Source organism: Cladosporium halotolerans (assembly GCF_011745625.1).
Source record: "Cladosporium halotolerans strain TM138-S3 chromosome Unknown Sca3, whole genome shotgun sequence".
Lineage (NCBI taxonomy): Eukaryota > Fungi > Ascomycota > Dothideomycetes > Cladosporiales > Cladosporiaceae > Cladosporium > Cladosporium halotolerans.
Genome location: NW_027191454.1, coordinates 1154697 through 1176040, shown reverse-complemented (window position 1 = coordinate 1176040; position 21344 = coordinate 1154697). Strand labels below are relative to the sequence as shown.

At 57.4% G+C, this 21344-nt stretch overlaps 7 protein-coding genes across 7 annotated transcripts; 4 read left to right on the top strand and 3 right to left on the bottom strand.

The window, feature by feature from the left end:
• Positions 1–720: 720 nt before the first annotated feature.
• Positions 721–2255, bottom strand: WHR41_01402 (uncharacterized protein; the record flags this gene model as incomplete). Its single annotated transcript, XM_069370008.1, has 2 exons — positions 721–795; positions 864–2255. 2 exons carry the CDS (start codon positions 2253–2255, stop codon positions 721–723), a joined length of 1467 nt encoding a protein of 488 aa, XP_069233106.1.
• A 249-nt stretch (positions 2256–2504) lies between these two features.
• On the top strand, positions 2505–3587 carry urm1 (Ubiquitin-related modifier 1). Its single transcript, XM_069370007.1, has 3 exons — positions 2505–2644; positions 2705–2872; positions 2951–3587. Exons 1-3 carry the CDS (start codon positions 2610–2612, stop codon positions 3066–3068), a joined length of 321 nt encoding a protein of 106 aa, XP_069233103.1. The 5' UTR covers positions 2505–2609; the 3' UTR covers positions 3069–3587.
• WHR41_01400 (uncharacterized protein) lies at positions 3365–6250 on the bottom strand. Its single transcript, XM_069370006.1, has 6 exons — positions 5200–6250; positions 5017–5148; positions 4892–4949; positions 4498–4839; positions 4074–4288; positions 3365–4011 (listed from the first exon to the last, which is right to left on the bottom strand). The coding sequence occupies exons 1-6, from the start codon at positions 5649–5651 to the stop codon at positions 3603–3605; spliced, it is 1608 nt and encodes a 535-aa protein (XP_069233104.1). The 5' UTR covers positions 5652–6250; the 3' UTR covers positions 3365–3602.
• Positions 6251–6641: 391 nt separating this feature from the next.
• Positions 6642–10770, top strand: WHR41_01399 (uncharacterized protein; the record flags this gene model as incomplete). The annotated part of the gene is made up of 2 exons (XM_069370005.1): positions 6642–9114; positions 9602–10770. The coding sequence occupies 2 exons, from the start codon at positions 6642–6644 to the stop codon at positions 10768–10770; spliced, it is 3642 nt and encodes a 1213-aa protein (XP_069233123.1).
• A 452-nt stretch (positions 10771–11222) lies between these two features.
• On the top strand, positions 11223–14209 carry WHR41_01398 (uncharacterized protein; the record flags this gene model as incomplete). Its single annotated transcript, XM_069370004.1, has 6 exons — positions 11223–11386; positions 11488–12583; positions 12633–12782; positions 12846–13036; positions 13102–13665; positions 13731–14209. The coding sequence occupies exons 2-6, from the start codon at positions 12219–12221 to the stop codon at positions 14207–14209; spliced, it is 1749 nt and encodes a 582-aa protein (XP_069233124.1). The 5' UTR covers positions 11223–11386; positions 11488–12218.
• A 3164-nt stretch (positions 14210–17373) lies between these two features.
• Positions 17374–18063, top strand: WHR41_01397 (uncharacterized protein; the record flags this gene model as incomplete). The annotated part of the gene is made up of 1 exon (XM_069370003.1): positions 17374–18063. The coding sequence occupies one exon, from the start codon at positions 17374–17376 to the stop codon at positions 18061–18063; it is 690 nt and encodes a 229-aa protein (XP_069233117.1).
• A 772-nt stretch (positions 18064–18835) lies between these two features.
• Positions 18836–20743, bottom strand: WHR41_01396 (uncharacterized protein; the record flags this gene model as incomplete). The annotated part of the gene is made up of 2 exons (XM_069370002.1): positions 18836–19501; positions 19561–20743. 2 exons carry the CDS (start codon positions 20741–20743, stop codon positions 19107–19109), a joined length of 1578 nt encoding a protein of 525 aa, XP_069233118.1. The 3' UTR covers positions 18836–19106.
• Between the last annotated feature and the right edge of the window lie 601 nt (positions 20744–21344).

Sequence of the window (21344 nt, the reverse complement as noted above, 5' to 3'; positions counted from 1 at the left end):
CCTCAGGCCCGGGATCGCTCCCGGGGGACTCGAAGGGCTCGGTCATGGTTGTATGTAAGCTTTACGGCATGGGATCCGATCTTTTGATTCGGGGTCGGAGTTGGCGCTGGCACGTGTAGAGGGGTCGCGGTGCGATTTGAGGATGCTTGTTCTGGACACAGGTGGCGGTAGTAGATATGTGTGAACGTGTATGTGGCACAGCATCTGTTCGGCGTCTCCGTAGAAGACACTTTTGAGCTCTGCCTTCTGATCTCATCCAATGTGTGGACTGACGATCTGAACGATGAGGTCAACTTTGGGTTGCTCTATCGATAATACATGTAGTATCTACAGAGTCCATAATCCGTCGAATGCCCGATTGATAAAACTGAGTGATTGGACTAGCATAGTATGTAGGACCATCGAAAGGAAGGACGCATTCGGCCAAAGCCTGAACATCGTTCACTTCACTACCTGTCCCTCTCGCGGTCTCTCTCACGATAGCTCTCACGGCTTCGTTCCCTTCTGCGTTCTCGACTACGGCTGCGCTCTCTGCGCCTAGGCCTATCCGCATCGTCCCTTTCGGCCCTAGGTATATAGCGGTCAGAGTCTCCTCTGTCACGATACCTGTCGCGATCACGGCTTCGGTCCCGTCTAGAGTCCCTATCGCGATCGCGGTCCCGATCCCGACCAGCAGCTGCTCCTCCGCCGCCAGGGACATAACGATCGATGCCCGCCGGACTACGGCTGCGGCTGCGTCGTCTGGCCATGTGACGTGGTGGAGATCTGCTGCGGCTGCGCTCGCGGTAGCTCCGTCTGGGAGACTCTCGTCTGCGGTAGGACTCTCTGCTGCGACTGCGAGGGCGCGCAGATGCTCGTTCGACGACTTCACCTTCTTCGCCCTTGTCCTTCTCGCGCTCCCGCTCACGTTCGCGGTCCCTGTCGCGGGCTCGGTCACGGTCCGGCCGATCGTCGCGGCGCCTTGAGCGCCAGGCTTCGCGGTCGTCTTCGACGTCGCGGTAGTATGCTTCCCGTCGAGAGCTATCTCTGTAGTAGTCGCGGGAGTCATCTCGGCGGGCCGGGCGGCGATCGTCGTAGGAGGGAGCTGATTCGCGGTGACTACGGCTGTGGACAGAGCGGGTGGGCGACGGAGAACGCAGACGGGAATTGCGCTTCCTGATGTCGTCCTCGTAAGGCATAGCTGCGGGAGCGCGAGGCCCGGTCGGAATGCTGTCTGGTTTGTCTCCTTTGCGCAGCGTAAGCGATGTCGGCATCAGGCCCCTAGCACGCATCTCATCCTTACTGAGAGTCGTGTTTGGGGCATGATGCCTCATCCGAGGCGGCGGTTCCATGCTCTCGCTTCTCTCCAGCTCTGGTCGTCTGCCTCTGTCTGTCATAGCTCTGCCCTCGTTGAGCAGCCTTTCGAGAGCCTCCTGCTCGAGACGTTCCTTGTCCCTCTGCTCCCTCTCCTTCTGCCGCTTTTCGCGCTCGACCTGTGCAGCCTTCTCCCTTTCTTCAGCTTCCTTCTTCTGCCTTTCCCGCTCCTCGTTGAATTTGGCGATCCGCTCCTTCTCCCGCTCCTTCTCAGCCTTCTTCCATTCCTCACGTTCCTGGCGCCGCTTTTGCTCCCGCTGCAAGCGTTCAGTCTCCTTCATAAGCTCTTCCTGCTTCTTCTTGAGCGCCTGGAGCTCCTGCTTCTTCCGCTCTTGCATTTCCTTCTTCAACCGGAGCTTCTCCTGCTCCACATGCTTCTTCTCGCGATCCTTCCGTCGCACCTCCGCCTCAGCCTTATACTCCTCCTCACTCTTACTTCCCCGCTTCACCTCCTCCGCCGCAGCCTCCTCACCGATTTCCTTCCTCCGAATCTCCCTCAGCGTGACCTCCGCAGTCGCCAAATACTGCTCAATATAACTGTCTACATCCGCCTGCGACTTGTCATACACGTTCGCACGCGCAGCAGCGCCCTCCAACAAGGGCGCCGCCAACCTGCGATCGGGCTTGAGGTACTTGACGGGCTCGCGGTCGATCTCGTCGGCGGTGAACTTGCGCAAGGCGGCCTCGAACATGCCGCGCTGCGCGCTCTCGTTGTACTGCTGCAGGGCCTTCTTGCGCAGGGCGTCGAAGTCGCCTTTCTTCTTGAACGTGTGCAGCATGCCGTCGATGGAGGCGCGCTGCGCGGACGACAGAGGCAGCTCGGAGACCTTGGGCTTTTTGCGCGGCGGCAGCTGGAAGTCTTCGACTTCGTCGAGGAGCGCGTTGACGGTGGCGGCGGCCATGGTGGTGGTGGTTGTGAGCTGGCCGCTCAGTTCGATGGGGGTTGTTGTTCACATGTATTTGGAGAAACGCGACGCTATAGATTGGAGTTCGCGACGGAGGAGCGATCGCTTGCTGGATTGGGCGGAGTGACGGCCGCGGCTTGCTAGCGGGGCCAGAAGTCGTGGAAGGGTGGAGATGCCGATTGGTGAAGGTGTCGTTTGTCGTGGCATGTGAAATTCACTAACGGCCTCGACCGTTTGGGACGATGAGATAGTGTTCCATTTGTGTTACTGAGGTGACATAAGGCTCAATCTGCTCTGTTCATCTTCAACTGAATAGCAAGCCTTATTATCCACTTGCAGACGAATTTGAAAATGGCGTCAACCATTCCGGTCAAAATTGAGTTCACGTAGGTGTACCAGACCATTACACATGCAATGAAATTCATGGAGTAGCTAACAATCCGTAGTGGCGGCCTGGAGATTCTCTTTTCCCATCAACGCTCTCACAAAATTGCCCTTCCATCAAGCGACCCCTCCACAAACCAGCCTGCCAATGTTGGATTCTTGATCGACTGGCTGTGCAAGAACCTCATGAAAGACCCGCGAGAAGACATGTTCGTTCTTGAAGGGACAGTGTATGACATTCCCCTTTCTGTCGTCATTTGAAGACATATACCATGGATGAACATCTACTGACAATCACGATCCTGCAGACGACCTGGCATCCTAGTCCTGATCAACGACGCAGACTGGGAGCTCGAAGGCCAGGAAGCTTATGAGCTGCAAGCAGGCGATGAGGTCGTCTTTGTGTCTACGCTGCACGGTGGCTGAAGCATGGATGCTATGGAGACCTTTGACACTTTGCGTTTAGCATTGGCGTTTTCGCCGCATCTTAGGCATTGGTGGTTGCAGTCAGCGCTCGTACCATGTGCATGGATTGCGGCACGAGTTCGTTCGCATTCCCAACACATTTGGCCTGTCGCCCACAGGTTGAAAGACAAATGCTGTCTTCTCTGAAGGGACTTTCCAAAGGGCATGCGCGACGCTCTGAGCCACAGCCCAGGATGTACAAGCAAGCCCCTGGTGATCTTTTACTTCACTGGCTACTCCCTGGTTGATTGGAAAATGGTCAGAGTCCTTCCAGTACACGGACGCTCCATCAAGACAGGTTTTATTCTGTCTGGTCATAGGGTTTACGCACTGCGAGCTGATACTATGTTTTGTACCAAGAAGAAATCTGTTTGCGATCTGCGAACTCCGCGTGTTAAGCTCCCATGACTTTGCGCCGAACGGTCTTTCAATTTATTCAGCCGGCCAGAGACCCAATCGACTTTCTCACCTCAGACCCTCTCTGCCATTCTGCGATTACAAGACGTAAATGAAGTCCTCGTTCTTCAAATCCGTCACATCCTCGAACGCCTTATCCCCAACGCCAGCCCCAACCTTCCCATCTTCGCCCTCCAAAGCCCCCTTATCCGCCAACCTCGAGCCCTTCGCCATCGACAGATCGACAATATGCGCCGACTTGCCCATCCTCTCTCTCGCAGCCGCATGCTTCTTATTCAAGTACGTGATATACAACACTCCAACGCCAACGAGCAAGATGATGACGACGAAGAGCGCGAGGTTGGAGCGCAGACCGCGGTAGTAGCGGGGCGCTTCTTCGGGCGTGTACAGGTGGGGTCCGACGATGTTGCCCGCTGAGGCGCCGATGAAGAGCACGCCGGTGGTCACTTTGCGCTTGGTGTCGCCGCCGGTGTTTTGGCCGGACCAGCTGGAATTTTCTCCTTAGTGGTCTGATCTGCGGCAGGAGGGTTTGGGGAGGTGGGAACTTACGAGTAAATCATTGGGCTGATGGCTGGGTAGACTGAGGTGATGTAGTAGGCGAAAAGCAAGACGCCGCGGTTGGAGGGGTCGTGAGAGACAGAGTGCAGGATGGCGAGGCCGATGATGGGCGGCACGCAAAGGGCGGCGAGGAAGGGCGATTTGACTTTCCAGTGGGTGGCGGCGAAGGCGCCTCCGAGAGTTGCGATGATCTGGACGGCACCGAACTGTGATCGATATGTCAGCTAATTCTGTTCTAACAGCGGAGCATATGAAGTCGTTGAATGAATGTATCGATCGATGTCCATGCACACGGATGAGAGGAAGGCATACTGCGATATCGTTAGCATGTGGACAAGATTCGTATCTTTCAGATGTGCTCACCAGGCATATTGAACAAAATAGCTTGGAAGCTGGAAAATCCGAAACTGCGGACGATGAGCGGTCCGAACGTGGTGATACCACCAGACGGAATCGAGACGGCGGTCAAAAGCGAGAACCAGATCCAGGTCTTCAGGTCGGTCAAGCATTCCCAGACATGGTCCCAGCGCCATGTGCCAGAGGCAATACCCTGCTGGTTCATGCGGAGGCGCTCGATGGCAATCAGCTTCTCCTCTTGGGTCAGGAAGCGAGCCTTCATGGGTGAATCGGGGAGCCAGATAAAGACTATCACAGAGAATACGACCGTGAGGAGACCGCAGAATAAGAAGATGATCTGATATGGTCGGAGGGCACTAGACGCGATATGGGCCAGCCCGTAGCTGAGAAGACTGCCGAGCTGTCGATTTGTTAGCTCATGTGTTCCAGCCTGCACGGCTAATCAGACTGACAATGTTGACAACGCCCAGCTGGGCATACCAGGCAGCATTGCGGTTGGTCTGCTCAGATCTGTTCACCAAAGGTCAGTACGGCTTGCCAAAATCGTTGGTCCTTACGCAACGAAGCATCTACATACCGGCGGTACCACATCTGGACGATAGCGATGAAGGTGGGAGCGACGCTGGCTTCGAACGATCCCAACAGAAAGCGAGTTGCCATCAGGCCACCATAGTTCTCGCACGCAGTCATGCCACAGAGTACAGCGCCCCTTGGGTCCAATCAGCTTGGCCGGAAGAAGTTCCTTTGGCCATAGACTTACCAGCAGAATACCATCGTCGCAATGAACTTGCCAGTCGGGAGCTTGACGAGGAAGTACGCAACGACCGGCTGCCATACCAGCTGTGCCACATAGACGATAGCACCAAGCCAGCTGTACTGGTCTCCCACAAGGTTGGTATCCTCGATCAGGCCGAAGACTGCAGCATAGCTCAATGCCGTCTTGTCGAGTGACTGCAAGAAGTAGATGCAAAGAAGGATGGGAAGGAGGGCCAGGTCGATCTTCCGCAAGACACGCTTATTGTCTTCCGGTGTGATCACGATATGCTCATGCGCTGGAGCGTTGGCTTCGAGGAACTCTGCAGCCTTGTCTCCATGAGGTTGACGTTTGTCGGGCTCAGTATCGATCGCTTCGATGGTCTCAGCTCCGATGTCATCTGGCTTCTGGTCTCGGTGCTGGAGCTGGATGTCTTCCTCGTTCGGCTTGGAAGACATAATGTATATTGGATAAAACAATGATGGATTAGTTTGTTCTCAAGTGCCTGGATGGGCTGAGGTCGAGTACACGGTCGAACCGGCGTGAATTTAACGGCCATCGTCGGCCTTCACGCCGATCATGGCCAAGGTCATCAAAGGCCGATGTATCATTCCCCCTCTCGCTAAAACCCAGTAACGGAGCATCACCGAGCTTGGCTACTGGTAGAGGTACTTATCGCGACATGCAACTGAATCGCTAGCCTCTGTGGAGTGCGGAGAATTGCGGAGAGATTCACGCGGAGGTGGAGACGAGCAGGATCACCTTGAATCCAGAACGAACCTCACCTTGCAATATCTCCTCCTCGTTGTTGCGACACACACACGTGCTTGTGCTAGAATCGCAATTCGGGTCAGCGAGGTGTCAATGAAGCGTTCCATCGCAACCGCCACTGATCGCATGCCGTAAGCTTGTAGGCGCCGCCGCCAGTCAGGAAAGCAGCCACGGGATCCTCCCAAAGGCTTATCCAGCACGTACTCCTGGAGGCTGCAAGCGCCGGCACTTTTGTCCGCTCCGCACTGCCGCGCAAGACGTCCCGACCTCGCTCAAATCCGATGCTCGGATCCGGGCTGATCACGCAGCACACGAGCGCTAGCGGGGCGAATCACATCGCGACAGCACGCACATGCTGGACCAGATCAATCCGCGCCTCGACACGGTTGCACTTGGCTGCCCAGACCGGCGAATGCTTTCGGCGTTTGAGTGACCGAGGATGTCCAGTCTCTGGCACGATTGAACCCACCTTTGCGCAGATATATCCACATGTTGATGGTATAAAGGCACGAAAGTGCAGAGCTGCGGCGAGAGATTTGTAACAGAGAGCAGCTTCCACCACAGCAAGCTGCTGACGGTGCAAGATTTCCCGCCGTCGTCTTGTGCACCTCCTGTGATATTTGAGAAGTATTACCGATTCTCAACAGCCGAAGAGGAAGCTCCAGTGCATTGCAAAGATGCCTCAGCAAGAGACTGTCCCAAGATCATACACCAAGCTCTCAGGCTCTTCTGACGATGCTTCGTTGCATTTGAGATCGACTGAGCTCGGCCATTTCGACTTCACGTTCGAGGCTCTGAGACCAGGACTATTCAGAACCACATTCTATTCCGAATCGCATCCGTTGCCGCCTTTTCCTAGTGCGAAGCGCCCTCAGAAATCTCTTGAAGGAGTTAGCTCTTCAACCGACAAGTCTTCGACCACATTTGCATGCTCCAACGGCGTTGAAGCAAAGCTTACATGGGACGATGTTCCTCTGGTCACCGTCGGTTACAAGAGTGCCGAGCCGCTTCACAAAGACCTTCCGTTCCGGTCATACGCCGTTGACGGTCCTGGAATATGCCACTACACCCGCTACTTCCGTGGCGATCTCCACGTCGGACTGGGAGAAAAGGCGTCACCCATGGACCTCTCCAGCCGGCAATTCATTCTCTCAGCCACAGACTGCTTCGGCTACGATGCTCTGCGGTCCGACCCAATGTACAAGCACATTCCACTGCTGATCAAAGCTGGTCCGGACGGAGTCGTTGGCACCTTCTCCACAAGCCACGCAAGAGGCCACTACTCCGTTGGCAGCGAGATGGACGGCATGTGGGGTTACTACAAGGTCTACCGCCAGGACCAGGGCGGTCTCGAGGAATACACCATGGTTGGCCGCACGCTGCAAGAGGTCGTCACCATCTACGCAGAGCTGGTAGGCTTCCCACTCCTCGCGCCGAGATGGGCATATGGGTACCTTGCTGGCGGCATGGCGTACAGCATGCTCGACGAGCCGAGGGCGTGTGACGCGCTGATGGAGTTCGCGGGCAAGCTCGAGAAATACGACATCCCTTGCTCAGGATTCCAGATGTCGTCTGGCTACACGGTCGCGGAAGTCGAACCGAAGACAAGAAATGTATTCACCTGGAACAGGCACAGGTTTCCTGATCCTGAAGGCTTCGTCCAATCTTACCTAAAGAAAGGCATTCGCCTGATAGCCAACATCAAGCCTTATGTTCTGGCAAGCCACCCAGAGTATAAGCGGCTGGTCGACGAGGGCGCCTTGTTCACAGACCCCCGGACCGGCAAGACAGGCGTCACTCGACTTTGGAGTGCAGGTGGCGGCGAAAGCGGCGAGGGCGGACATATCGATTTCACTTCCAAGGCCGGGTACAACTTCTGGTACAACGGCGTGAAGAGCCTGCGCGAGATCGGTATCGATTGCATGTGGAACGACAACAACGAATACACGATCCCCAGCGACGACTGGATCAACGCTGTCGACCAGCCAGAAGCAGTTGCAGCTGCAGAAGCCACGGCCGAGAAGAGGCGAGACGTCGGTCTGTGGGGCCGAGCACTGAACACAGAGCTCATGGGCAAGAGCTCTCACGATGCTCTCCTGGAAGTCGCACCGACCGAGCGCCCCTACGTCCTAACCCGCAGCGCAACCGCGGGAAGTATGCGATACTGCTGCTCATCCTGGTCCGGAGACAACGTGACGTCTTGGGAGGGGTACAAAGGCGCCAATGCGATCCACCTCACGGCGGGTATTTGTCTGCTGCAGTGCTACGGATCCGACATCGGTGGCTTCGAGGGCCCTCAGCCAAGTCCAGAGCTCCTCGTCCGGTGGGTGCAGACGGGCATCCACTCGCCTCGTTTCGCGATCAACTGCTTCAAGACCGGGTCGGACAACATGGTCGGCGACGTGATCGAGCCGTGGATGTATCCCGAGGTCCTTCCAGAGGTTCGGAAGGCAATCTGCAGGAGATACGAACTGATCCCGTACCTGTACGGCCTCGGGATTCAGAGCCACTTCACCGCGATCCCTCCCCAGCGATGGGTGGGCTGGGGCTACGAGTCCGACCCTGAGGTTTGGAAGAGCAAGGTGCTGAAAGCCGGTGACGAACAGTACTGGCTCGGCGACACGCTCATGATCGGTGGTGTCTACGAGCCCGACGTGAGCGAAGCGAGAGTCTACCTTCCCAAGCGCAACGATTCTGATCCTGGTTTCCTCAATACCAACGCGCCGTACCAATACCTCCCAGCAGGCCAGTGGCACAAGATCTCCTCGTCCTGGAAAGACAGTATCCCCGTCCTGGCGCGTATCGGCGGCGCAGTTCCCGTGGGCAAACCAAAGCAGACCGTGGCTCCTGGCGATAAAGAGAACAAGGCCGGCTTGGAAGAAGACGACTACCGCGGCGTGGAGATCTTCCCTAGCCCTGAGGATAGGTCTACTGGAGAGGTCTTCACGACTTCATGGATGGAAGACGATGGCATTTCCACCGTCGAGACGGTCGAGAAGCACATGGCCAAGTTCACGATCAGCTACTCGGCGACAGCGAAGGAAGTTCGAGTTTCTGTCAAAGCGGAGACGACGACATTTGAGCCACCATGGTGTAAGGGCGGTCTTGATATCATCCTGCCTGTTGGTGAAAATCGCCCTGTTGTTAGTAGTAATGGGGCGACCGTCGAGCAACGGCCGCAAGACGAAAGTGGAAGGAAGAGATATCAGATTTTGATCTAGTCGCATGAACGTATTTTGAAGTAGCAGTCAATTCCGCGCGTTATTGAGCTATGATCAGCCCGGTACACCGCTTTACTGTTGTCGACACCAGTATCTCAGGAAATCGTTTCCATGTTGATGTGCCCAAATCACGAGGTTCTTGGAGGCATGGAAAACACCTCGAAAGCCGACGCTCGGGCCAAGTCGGGGTCTTCAACTTCAACATCCCGAATTGGGATGCGAAGTTGCCTGCAGCATGCCTTTGCAAGGATGGACTTGTGCGCGCTGTCTGCGCCAATTGGCGCATACTCGTCGCTTCCAAGCTCTGCGTCTCGCGAGATTTCAGTCTACCGGTAGGCCAACCTTCCAGTATATCAGCGAGCGACTGTGTCTAACGTATCGTGCAGCTCCAAATGCGACTGACGGATTATCGCCAGCGCTCCTCACGAGAGCGCGGTCGATCACGGAGGAACACAAGACACTTGCAGAGAAGGTCGCCGCAGATTATGACATCAATTCTGCAAAACGACTGGGCCAGCTGTCCGCGACAGCCTCCGCCCTGAGAGAATACGACGATGCCCGCTCGGCCTTTTCGGAACTGCAGAGCTTGTTGAAATCAGGGGACAAAGAGATGAGGGAGATGGCAGAGGAGGATGTCGAGCCGTCGCGGGAGAAAATCGAGCAGACACGAGAAGCGCTCAAGGCGAGCTTGATACCGACCCATCCGTTTGCGCATCTGCCCTGTCTGATGGAAATCCGCCCAGGCGCCGGCGGCGACGAAGCGGGGATATTTGCGGGAGATCTCTTGCAAATGTACCAAGCGTACTGTGCACGAGTGGGTCTACGGACTTCACTGCTCAAGTACGAAGCAGCAGAGGGGAGCTCCAGCTCAAGCGCGAACGGCGGCGCGCACGTGCAAGAAGCAATTCTGGAAGTAGAGTCGCCAGAAGCCTATGGAATCCTCCGCTGCGAAGCTGGCGTCCATCGAGTGCAACGCGTTCCCGCGACGGAGAGCAAAGGTCGTACACACACATCCGCCGTGAGCGTCCTCGTGCTGCCCTCCATACCAGCAGAAGGCAGCCAGGATCTGGGCGAGAAGAGCTTCGACGATCCCAACAGCGACTACTACGTCGATCCAAAGGACGTGCAAACGGACGTCATGCGTGCCAGAGGCGCAGGCGGCCAGCACGTCAACACAACCGACTCCGCCGTCCGACTCACGCACGGGCCGACGAACACCGTTGTCTTCTGCCAAGACGAGCGGTCACAGATGAAAAACCGAGCGAAAGCGTGGCAGATTCTGCGCTCTCGCATTGCGCAGATGCGGCGCGAGGAGCGCGAGGCGGAGATCATCGCCCTGCGCCGCGGCGCCGGGGCCGGCAAGCTCGGCCGCGAGAACAAAGTCAGGACTTACAATTATGGCCAGCAGCGGGTGAGTGATCACCGAAGTGGCTTTGACCTGAGGAATTTAGACGAAGTGATGGAGGGCGGCGATGCGCTTGATCGGGTCATGGATAGCGTTCGGGCTTGGATGGCGGACCAAGAAGTACTTGGCCTTGTTGCTGAGGAAGAGATCAAGAGCAAGGACGCCGAGTCTTCGAAATAGTTGTACGCGTGCTAGGGCTAAGAGCCGCATCTTACGCAATTTCTGCGGTTTTCTTGGAGTTGGCCTTGGCTCTACACCCATCATCGCTGGCACCGTTCTTCGCAGTCTCGCATCGCAGGCCCGTCTAGCCTTGGAATGCTCCCGGCCACTTTCGACTGGCTTTCACGCGATTCGCATTAAACCTGCGGAACAACAAGCCTTGCCACTGTAAAACAACCATGCCGCTTCTTCCTGTACAAAATGTATTTCTACAGCCTTCTACATCCTGGATGGACGCGTTTATCATTTCAGCTCGACTAGCATTCAACTTCCACCGCGTGTTCGTGGACGATATCGAGCGCCTTTTTGAGTCTTCTAATCGGTCGCTGATCGTATCGCTCATCTCATCGAGGTCAGGTCACCGGACCGTTTCTGCCCTTTCTGTTTGCAGGTGCCTCTTAGGTTGTCTTGGCGTGCTTCCGCTGCACTCCATGACAGATCGCGCAGAGATTGGCTTGATTACCGTATCGCTCAAGCCTTCGATAACACACAGCACGAGATTTCAGATCAACCTACACTGACGTGGTAGGCTATTTGTCGATCTTGGCATCATTACTGAGGAGTTAATCTGGAAAAGGTTCGTTCGACCCCTTAACATCGCCCAGGAAGCAAGGCAACAAAATCACAAGCTATTTCGCTTCCACTGAATGGTGAAGACGCAAGCTCTAATGCTAATAGTTCCCGAAAGCCTGGCACATCACCCATGAGACCCAATCTCACACCGCAAAAGCCATGCACGCGGTGACGACCACGTGCCAGAATCTGCCACCGGAGCGACGATAGTAGGAGCTGGGAACCTCGTGCGTCGAACTGACTCGCTTCTGGGCTGAGCTCTACGTGTCGTCATCGACCAAGATGCTCCGGACGGAATGTCCCCTTGACTACAGCCAATCCAGACCACATTTTGCGGGACAAGGCAATCAGATCACGATCAGACATAAGCCAAAAGCCCAAACTCAGGCACCCCCACGTTGGGAGCAGAGCCGCTAATGGTGTCAAGCAGCGGCTGAGCCGTCGTGTCGCAAGACTCCCACGCCAGCCCGAGCCAAACGGGGAACGGAGCGAGCCTTAGCATTCGAGCCTAATAATCCTGCATACATTTGAGCATCAACCACCGGGTGTGGCATCAGTCTGACAGCGCCGCTGTCGTCTTCTGGCAGATTTGTCTTCTTGGATGATCCTTGGCGTGATTGGTCTTCTGCCCTACCGGCGCGGTGAGCCGATACATCGAGATGTATCTATCACGGGCTCGGCCAAGATATGAGCGTGAATAGAATATAATGTCGCCACATCATGTTTTTGACTTTTGGTCAGGCTTGTGTGTGGTTTCAAAGTCCGTTCGCTTCTCTTAAACAAGTCCATTCATCTTTCGTTCAAAAAATTACAGGCTTCACCAGGGCTGGACCGAAATGGCTCCTTCCCAGTCCTCGGACGCTGCACATATCGCGGAGGTGAAATTGCAGCGCCTTCAAGGAGGACAGGCCTCGATATACTTCGCTTCTGTCATAGGCGGTTTGATCCTCATATTCGCGGTCGCCCACTGGTCAAGCTGGCTGTTGGTCCGGTTGCATCTGGAGAAGGCTATTTGGTGGAAGTCATGCGAGACGCCACGCAAGGCTCTACGCAGATTTCTTCTGAGGCGGAAACTCTTAAGTGTTACCATCTTACCAGAAAGAGTGGCCCTGGTGATTGTGTACTTTGGCGTCAACATCGGAGTGTCTTTCTGGGACATCGACTGGCATCATTATACGACCTTTGCAAACAGGCTCGGATGGTCAGTATGCGATGTGACTTCCATAAAGCCCATGGTTGATCAAGGACAGGGTTTCATTATGCAATATGTGCCTCGCCGTCTTCCTCGCTCTTAAGAATACACCATTGTCACCCATTGCTGGACGCTCCTACGAAAGCATCAACGTTCTGCATCGATTCTGTGGTTACACAACGATCCTCCTGATGGTTGTGCACACTGCGTATGTAGTTTGCCTCTGATAAATACCGATAACGATTCCGGTGGCTCGAGCTAACAACAGTAGCCTTTACGCAGCCGGCCTTTTCGGCTCAGACTACGCCTATCTCCTCACCTCCTCAGGGACCATCGGCGCCGACGTAGCGGGCATCGCAATGATTCTGATTCTTTTGACAGCAAATGGCTACGTCCGACGCCGCAAATATGAGTTTTTCTACATCGCGCACACCATCTTGATAATCACGTCCCTAATAACAGGTACCTAAGACTCCGCCTGTCCTCTCCGCCCTCAACATCCATACACTAACAAATCCAACCACCAGTCTGTTACCACACCTCCAAAGCCGCCCGGCACTCCCTCTATATCGCGCTCATCGCCACCGCCCTCTACGCCCTCGACCGCGCCCTCCGCCTCACCCGCCTCCTCTACACAACCCTCCTCTCCCCCACCACGGCAACCCTCACACCCCTCCCCTCCAGCACCTCCACGCGCGTAACCCTCTCGCGCTCCCTCCCCGCCGTCTCCCCCGGCTCGCACGCCTCCCTCTACATCCCGTCGCTGCGCGCCTTCCAAGCACACCCGTTCACGATGCTCAATCGTGAGCCGGTCGAGTTCGTCATCGCGGCGCGGGACGGGTTCACGAGGCGGTTGTTCGAGGCTGCGTGCGAGAAGCCGGGGCGGAGGGTCAGGGTCGGCGTTGATGGGGGGTATGGCGCGGGCCCGGACGCGGGGGGGTTCGAGAGGGTGGTGCTTTTCGTGGGCGGGAGTGGGGCTACGTTTGCGTTGGCGTTGGCGTGCGAGTGGGCGGGGAGGTTTGGGGGAAGGGGTGAAGGGGAGGGGGAGGGGACAGGGGGCTTGGAGGTTGTTTGGAGTGTGAGGGGGGAAGGTATGTTTGAGCTACTGATCGCCCTGGAGCGACTTCGGAAACGGTTCGCTTACCTTGCATGGCAGGTCACCTGGCGGGCTTCAAGCGCGAGCTCGCCCTCCTCGCGAACCACCCTCGAGTCACCGTGCGAGTGCACGTAACAAAGCCCAGCCCGGCTCTCGAGCCTCCATGCGAAAAGCCCACGACACAAACCCTCACGACGCTCGAAGAAAAGCTCTCGACTCAAATCTCAACCACCACCACCACCACCATCGAACAGCCCACCCCACCCTCAACTCCTCCCGCCCTCGAACCCAAGCTCCCCATCTCAACACACACCGAAGCCCTGGCGACTCCCAACCCCAATCTAAGCATCCACGCCGGGCGGCCAAACATCCCCGCCACGCTCGCCCGCGCAGCGTCCGATTGCTCGGCCAGTGACCGGGTCCTCGTTGCGGTCTGTGGGCCTGCGGGTCTGGCGGACGGGGTGCGGGAGGCGGTGGCGCGGGGCGAGAGAAAGGGTGGGCCGGGGTTTGTGTTGCATGCTGAGGCGTTTGGGTGGTGAGTTTGGGCTTGGAGTCGTTGCTTGTGGGGGGGGGTTGGGAGGGTGATCTGGGCTGGGGAGGGAAGTTGTCTTCTGGCGTGTGCGTCGGTAGGGACGTGGGTTGAGTGGCGATGAAGGAGGTGTTGAGGGATTGGGATTTGAGGGCATTTGTTGCTTTTAGCAGTCACGGTTGTGACAATGGGTTATATGCCCGAGTCCATCGAGCGAGTGATCCAAAGGATCGTTGAAAGGTGCGATTGGCTTATGGCTTTTCGTGAATCAATATGCTTTGATGAACACGATTCAGTCCTTACGTAGGAATCAGCTAGAGAAAACGGGAGGATGCATTGTGGAATGTTCATCGGGGCAATGGCTTCATTGATAATCCGTAACTTGATGTCGATGTACATGGATGATTGAGCCTGAGGCTGACAGTGCGAGTTGGTCGAAGGTGAGCTTCGTTCAGGCGAACGTTCGGGCTTCCTCGAGCCACCGTCCACAACCAATACAGTATCGAAGCACCATGGTCAGGCTGCGGTTTTCGCACAAGGAGATGCATCACGTGAGGTGACTCTCAACTGGGAAGGGGGAGTGATCAAGCGCCAGGATGCAGGGTGCAGTGCTTTTCTGGTGCTCGAAGCTGGGCTGCAGCAGTCAATGCCATGCTCCTACAAGAGCCCTATTTCACATGACAGGACGACAGACGACGCCACCACGCACGCTCGCTGGGCGGCTTATTCGCGTCTTGCGAGGTGATTCCGCGAGGGCGTGCATGTACTTATTGTATAGGTGCTCGATCAGCATGTCTTCGGAGGATGACAGCGTCTGCGGGTTCAAGCGTCTATCTATGCGAACCTGCCTGCAACGAATGTAAGAACAAGGAGTCGTCACCGACAGTGAAAACCAATCGTCGCCCAAGGAGGGAGGACTGCTTCCAGATGTGTGTCTCGCCAGAGCACAAAGTCACTTCAACCCAAAGCTACCAGCCCTGCAGAACAAAGAGCAGCAAGCTTGCAACGCCGGTTCAAGGTACAAGCGCCGCAGTCCGCCAGTCCGGCTTAGCACATCTGCAGCGACGGCACATCCACCCGCGGTAAGCGAGGATGTGTTTGCTTTGCACGACGGCTGCACGTTCGGGCACGACGGCAAGCATGGATGGCCTGAACGATCGCGCAGTCCGGGGGCGGTGGCTGGACTGGGCCGATGGCGATGCATGTGAGACGAGCGAAGAGGGCCAATGGCCGAGCTACACGAGGTGGACGGGTGGAGCAGGGGTGGCAGGGCGGAGGGCGGCGGAGACGGATGGAGCAAAGGACAGCGCAGCGGCGGGTGCCTGAGCGAGTCGAGGCGAGGGACCGAGGTAGGCAGCGTGTTGTTGGTGCCTCAGTGAGTGTGTTTGGCTGCTTGACCGAGCTGCGTGTAGCCGCCGTTCGGGCGGCGTTGATCGGACGATAGACTCTACTACTGCTACCTGGGATGTGCTCACGGCCAGAGTGAGACTAGCTGCGCGCACGCGCTGTGGAGGAGGCTGGCCTGAGGCTGGCATGGGGCGGGCCTGAGGCTGGGAGTCGCGGCGGATTGACTTTGCGGGTTGCTATGTGGCTCCTGCCCGCCCTGCCCGGCCCAGCTGATCCCTGTCGCGGCTTGTTGATGCAACGCGCGGGCATAAACTCTCCAGCACGACCCACGACCCCCCCATCCCCCCCAGCCCGCCGCTCCCACTCAGCACCATCTCCCAAACAACTCCTCTCCCTCCGACTCGCTCACTTGCAGTAGCCGCTGCATCGTCCACCACCCAGTCTCCGCCCACCCGCGCGTCGCTGTCGTCCAGACCGCCACCTGCAGAGAGCTGGCGCCATAAGCCTTCTTCTCTTTTAAACCCCATCCCCATCCGCCTCCGGTCGGGCTTGTTTGTTCTGCAAGTCGCGTTGCTGTCTTGCAGAGCCTTCAGGTCACCGCAAAGTCGCCAGGCTGGATTTCGACGCCAGAGTCCCGTGAGTACACACGCACGCCCTCGCGCCCTCCTCACCGCCGCTGCTTCCGCCTGGCCTGTCGTCTCCTCCCACCGCATCGGCGCTGGGTCCAGCAGACGGCGCACCAGGCGCGCGAACAGCGAGCGAGCGAGCGACGAGCCGCAACACACTGCAAGACCAGCCCACTGACGCGCCGCAGAGTCCCGTTCAGCGTCTTTCCGTCGGCCTACAAGAATACTGAGAAGACCGAGGAGGTCAAGACTGAAGAGCACATCACGGTCCAAGGCGCTGGACGGGAAGGTCAACAACCACCACCCCAACAACCATCCGGCCCTTCCCGTCACGAAGAACGCTTCCGCGAAGACATCCGCATCACCGAGGACGACCGCCGCCGCCCCGCCCGCGTGAGCAGAGAAGAGGACATCCGCGTGTACGAGAACGACCGCCGCCAGGACCGCTTCCAGGACCGCCGCGACGACCGCTTCGACTCCCGCGTTGACTCCCGCGTCGACATCGACATCCAGAGAGACAAGTAAGTCGCGATCCATCTCCTGCTCCTACATCTCCCGCGCGCTTCCTGCGCTTCCCACGCCCCCGAAACTATAATGCGGCCGTTAAGCCATCTCGACTGCCCACGGGCGTCGGCTGCGCAGCCGCACGCGCGTCCGAGCTCCAGCTCAGGCCGCCGTACACCGCATCGCAGCCAGATCCACCCCTGAGGTCTTGGCAAACACACTATCGAGCCTAGCGCCCGTTTGGTGTGTTGTCCCAAGCAACCGATCCTCACCTTCTCACCTACCTACCCTCCAAGCCCGACCCGCTCGCTTTGGTGCATGTACCTTGCTCGGTACCAAACCACACCAACGTTACACGACTCAATGCTAACGACGCCTTTGCTTGCTTAGCTACCGTGAGCCTTACCAGCGTTACTCTGACCACCAGATCAACGTCGAGGACCGCTCCTACGACCGCGAGTTCCAGCCCCGCAACGACCTCGACAGCCGCATCGACGTAGCTGAGAGGCAGTACCGCGACCGCACCACTCCCTACGCCGAGGAGTACAACAGAGAAACCCGTCAGTGGGAAAGCCAATCCACCAACCCGCGTCAGTACCCCAACCAAGGGTACTCTGAGCGTGAGCCCGTCTCCTTCGAGGAAAAGGTTCGCGTGAGCGGCACCACTGTCGACCCGGCTCGCCAGCACAAGCGTGACATGGGATACTACGACGAAGACGGTCACTACCACTCGTTCCGCCACGGTCTCCACCGCGCCGCGGACAAGATCCTCCACCCCATCCACGGCGGCTCCCACCACGAGCACCACCACCAGCACAACACCGTCGACCGCGTCGACGAGGACGTCGTTGTCCGTGACCGCGAAGTTACCACCTCCGCTCCCCGCTACCAGGCCGAGTACACTTCCGTGTCCCGCCCCGTTCCGTCTCGCAACATGATTCCCAACACCATCACCATCCCCTGCCACCACATCAGGATCGGCGACTTGCTGATCCTGCAGGGCCGCCCTTGCCAGGTCATCCGCATCACCACCTCTGCCCAGACCGGCCAGCACCGCTACCTCGGTGTCGACCTGTTCACCAAGCAGCTGCACGAGGAGTCCTCCTTCGTCAGCAACCCGAGCCCCTCGGTTGTTGTCCAGAACATGCTCGGCCCGGTCTTCAAGCAGTACCGCGTCCTCGACATCCGCGACGACGGCCGCGTCGTCGCCATGACCGAGACCGGCGATGTCAAGCAGGGCCTCCCCGTCCTCGACCAGAGCAGCCTCCTCGGCCGCCTCACCGACTCCTTCAACAACGGCCGCGGCTCCGTCCGCGTCCTCGTCATCAACGACGAGGGCCGCGAGATGGCCGTCGACTACAAGGTCGTCCACGGCAGCCGTCTGTAGATGTCTCGTACATTTACGTCTATGCTGTGACAGCTTTGAGTCTGGTTGGAAGGAAGGTGCATACAATCCTTTAATAGATCACGAACGACAACCCTTTTCTTTCTTCAAGAGCGCTGGGACATGCTTTGCCCGGGTATCTCCAGGGAATGTACGGTCTAGTCTGTTTTTGAGGAGCCAACGGAAAGAGCAGACAGGAGAGAGGACAGATTGTGAGATAGTTTGTGGATAGCAGCTGTATGTTTGGACGTGTGAAGTAAAGCTCCCGGTTCCCACGTCTCGATATTCTCACTCTGCGTTCGACGCCTCGTCGCTGTCGTCCCACTGCCCACGCAGTACCTGCCATTGGAATATCGCCAGCCGTCCCCCAATTGTGCGCGAACCGTTTAATCAACTAGAGACACCTGTCTCGCTCACCGTAACGCGCTCAGGCCTGAAGCTGCCTCCGAGCGGAGCCCTGCGACCCAACCATCCGTCACACGTCACCGTCGCCGGGCCGCCCAGGGCGCCGGTTCCGGAGAAGGCTATTTTTGGGAATCTGGCCCTGGCCCTTGTCTTGTTGTTTGCGAGATGGATGGGATTCAGACACGTCATGGGAGATGTGGGTTTTGATTTGTTCTTTGGTACACATTGTACTGGTTGTGCTGTAATATGATGTGCGTTGCTGGTGAGGTGCTGGCTGGGAACTGTTGTTTGTGGGAGCGACTGTTGGTTTGTGGTTCGTGTTTGACTGGGTGTAGATTTCAGGTGGAGTTGTTTGATTGGCATTCGTAGGTATTGTGGCAATGTGAAATTTTTTGATTCTGCCTGCTCTGAGCTTTGCTTTTGGAATGAGATTGGGAGGGTACATGACTTGAGCACCAAACGAAGACAACGATCTCATGGCGGTGTCGGGCGAATCTGGGCCTACCTGGCCTTGGAACGGGACTGCTGCTCATAAACATGATGATCCTTTTGTCGTCTGCAGACGCTCTGAACTCAATCACCGCGTCCGTCGAAGAGTCGCCTCACACGATCTACCCACCACCCAGTGATCTACCCATTCCTCACACCCTCCCACCCTCCGTTCCCTCACTCACCCCATAGTCCCCTCCAACCCGCCTACCCAACGCTCTCCTCAGAATCCACTCCTTCGCCGTCACCCCACCCTCTGCACTCGCCCCATGCTCGCCTTTCGTCAAATCCCTCAAAACAACGTCATCCTCCGGCCTGGAAAAGTACACCAGCGACATGCGCGGCAGCCTGCTCTGCTCGCCCGGCGCGCGCACCACGCGGTGCAGATTGCTGCGCAGCTGTCCGCCGGAGAACTTTACGAGGGCGTCGCCGAGGTTGACGATGAGGTGGTGGCGCAGCGGGCGGACGTAGGTCCACGTTTTGGAGTCGGGAGGGAGGATTTGCAGGCCACCTAGGCGGTTGGCGAGGAGAGTTAGAGAGCCGAAGTCTGTGAGTTGGTCAGTCTGGTTGGTATTCAGAAAGGCAAGATAGGGTTGATGAACAAACCCGTATGCTCCCCCAACGCCCTCTTCTCCTCACCCTCATCCTCCCCTTCCTCCCTAGCCGGCGCCCGAACCCACCTAACCTGATCCCCACTCTCCTTCTCCAACCGATGCAACCCCCTCAAATCCACCCCCAACCTCTCTTCCAAAACCCTCAACAGCAAACTAACAACCGCATGCCCCCTCCTCACGAAACCAGCCAACAACCCCCTCGCCTCCTCCGCCCTCAAAACCCCCGGCGCAGGCAACTTGTCCGAAACGCCCAACACATCGTCCTTACTAACATTATAAAACTCGTTCCCGTCCCGCGTCCCCTTCGCGTCGACAACGCCCGCCCCCAACCCTTTGTAGCCGAAATACGAGCCCTGGTCTTTGAAATCGTACTTTTGCTTTTCTTCCACCGGTAAAGCGAAAACTTCCTCGCCAAGAGCGAAGAGCGCGTCGATGGAGGCTTCGAGCGCGGGGCCGTCGATCTCAGAGGAAGAGGAGCCGGCGTCGCGCAAGTCGAGGTAGAAGAAGCCCAAGTCGCGGCTGGCGGTCCAGAGGCGCTGTTCTTCGTCCGCGTCGCGGGCGAGGAGCTTGCGGAGGGAAAGGCGGGTTAGAGGCGCGGTTGGGGTGGTGGAGGGGAAGGGCGGGAGGGTGGGGAAGGTGAGGTCTTCGGTCTCGGTCTCGTCGTGCGCTTCTGAGGGTTCGGGGCGAGGGATGGCGGGCGGGGCGATGGCGTTGGGGCCGAGTTGGGTTTCGTGCGATTGCGGGTCGGAGGCGGCGTGGGATTGGGCGGGGAGGGGGGAGGGGAGAGAGGCGGTTTGGGGTGGGGCGGCGATTGCGGAGGGGCCGAGTTGGGAGGTTGTTGTGTGGTTGTCGGGGATTGGTTGAGAGGAGGGTTTGGGGATGGGATCCGGAGCGGTTGAGGGAGGGGTTTGGAATCGTTTGATGGGTTGCTGCTGGGTACTGGATGTGGGCTCGGTGGTGAGGTGGTATTGGGCTGGGAGCTGGGGTGGGAGAGATGCTTCGCCGTTTGGGGGAGCTATTGCCGCGGATCCCAGCTGGGAGTCGAAAGTGTGGTCGTCGCGGAGGTGGTGGAGGGCTGGGGCTGGAGGAGGGAGGGCATCGAGGCCGGCGGGAGGAGCAATGGCCGATGCGCCGAGTTGGCTTGCGTGATGGTGTTTTTCTGATGTTTGAGCCATTGTTGAAGTGATGTGTGACGCCGTGTTCGTGCCGGTGAAGTGAGGTGTGAAGGTGAGGTGAGAGTAAGAAGAGAGGGTTGAATCTTACCTACCGTTGAGGTGAGTAGATCGGGGTAGATCCCATCCGAGGTACATGATGCTATAGCTCCAGGAACATCGCTTCTACGGATAGAAGCTTAGCACGGAGTCGGCAGAGGGGATTCTGGATCGACGGGCTGGCCTTCGTGAAGGTTTCACTTCGCTCTGCGTGCCCCGCAATTACAGCTCAGATGACGTTGAGCAACGCGTGGGGCCCGAAATGTTGTCGATGACAATCATATGGGATTCGTCAGCCGCATTGTATTCCGGAACGAGCCTTTCAACAAGAAACAACTGGGTTTTAGGACTCTCTTCCGTGAACGGAGACAAGAGACCCAAAAAGCAATCGACTCTGCACATTGGCTGATGGGATGCTCAAAACAATAATGGCTTCGATGGCACGTTTAATCGTAGCACGCTCAAGGACCCATCTTCGACGAAATTTGGTCTGAACGACGTCGCCAATAATACCATAATGCCAAAGTGAGACCAGTCACGGGTATAGCCACCGCCCAATAGAGCC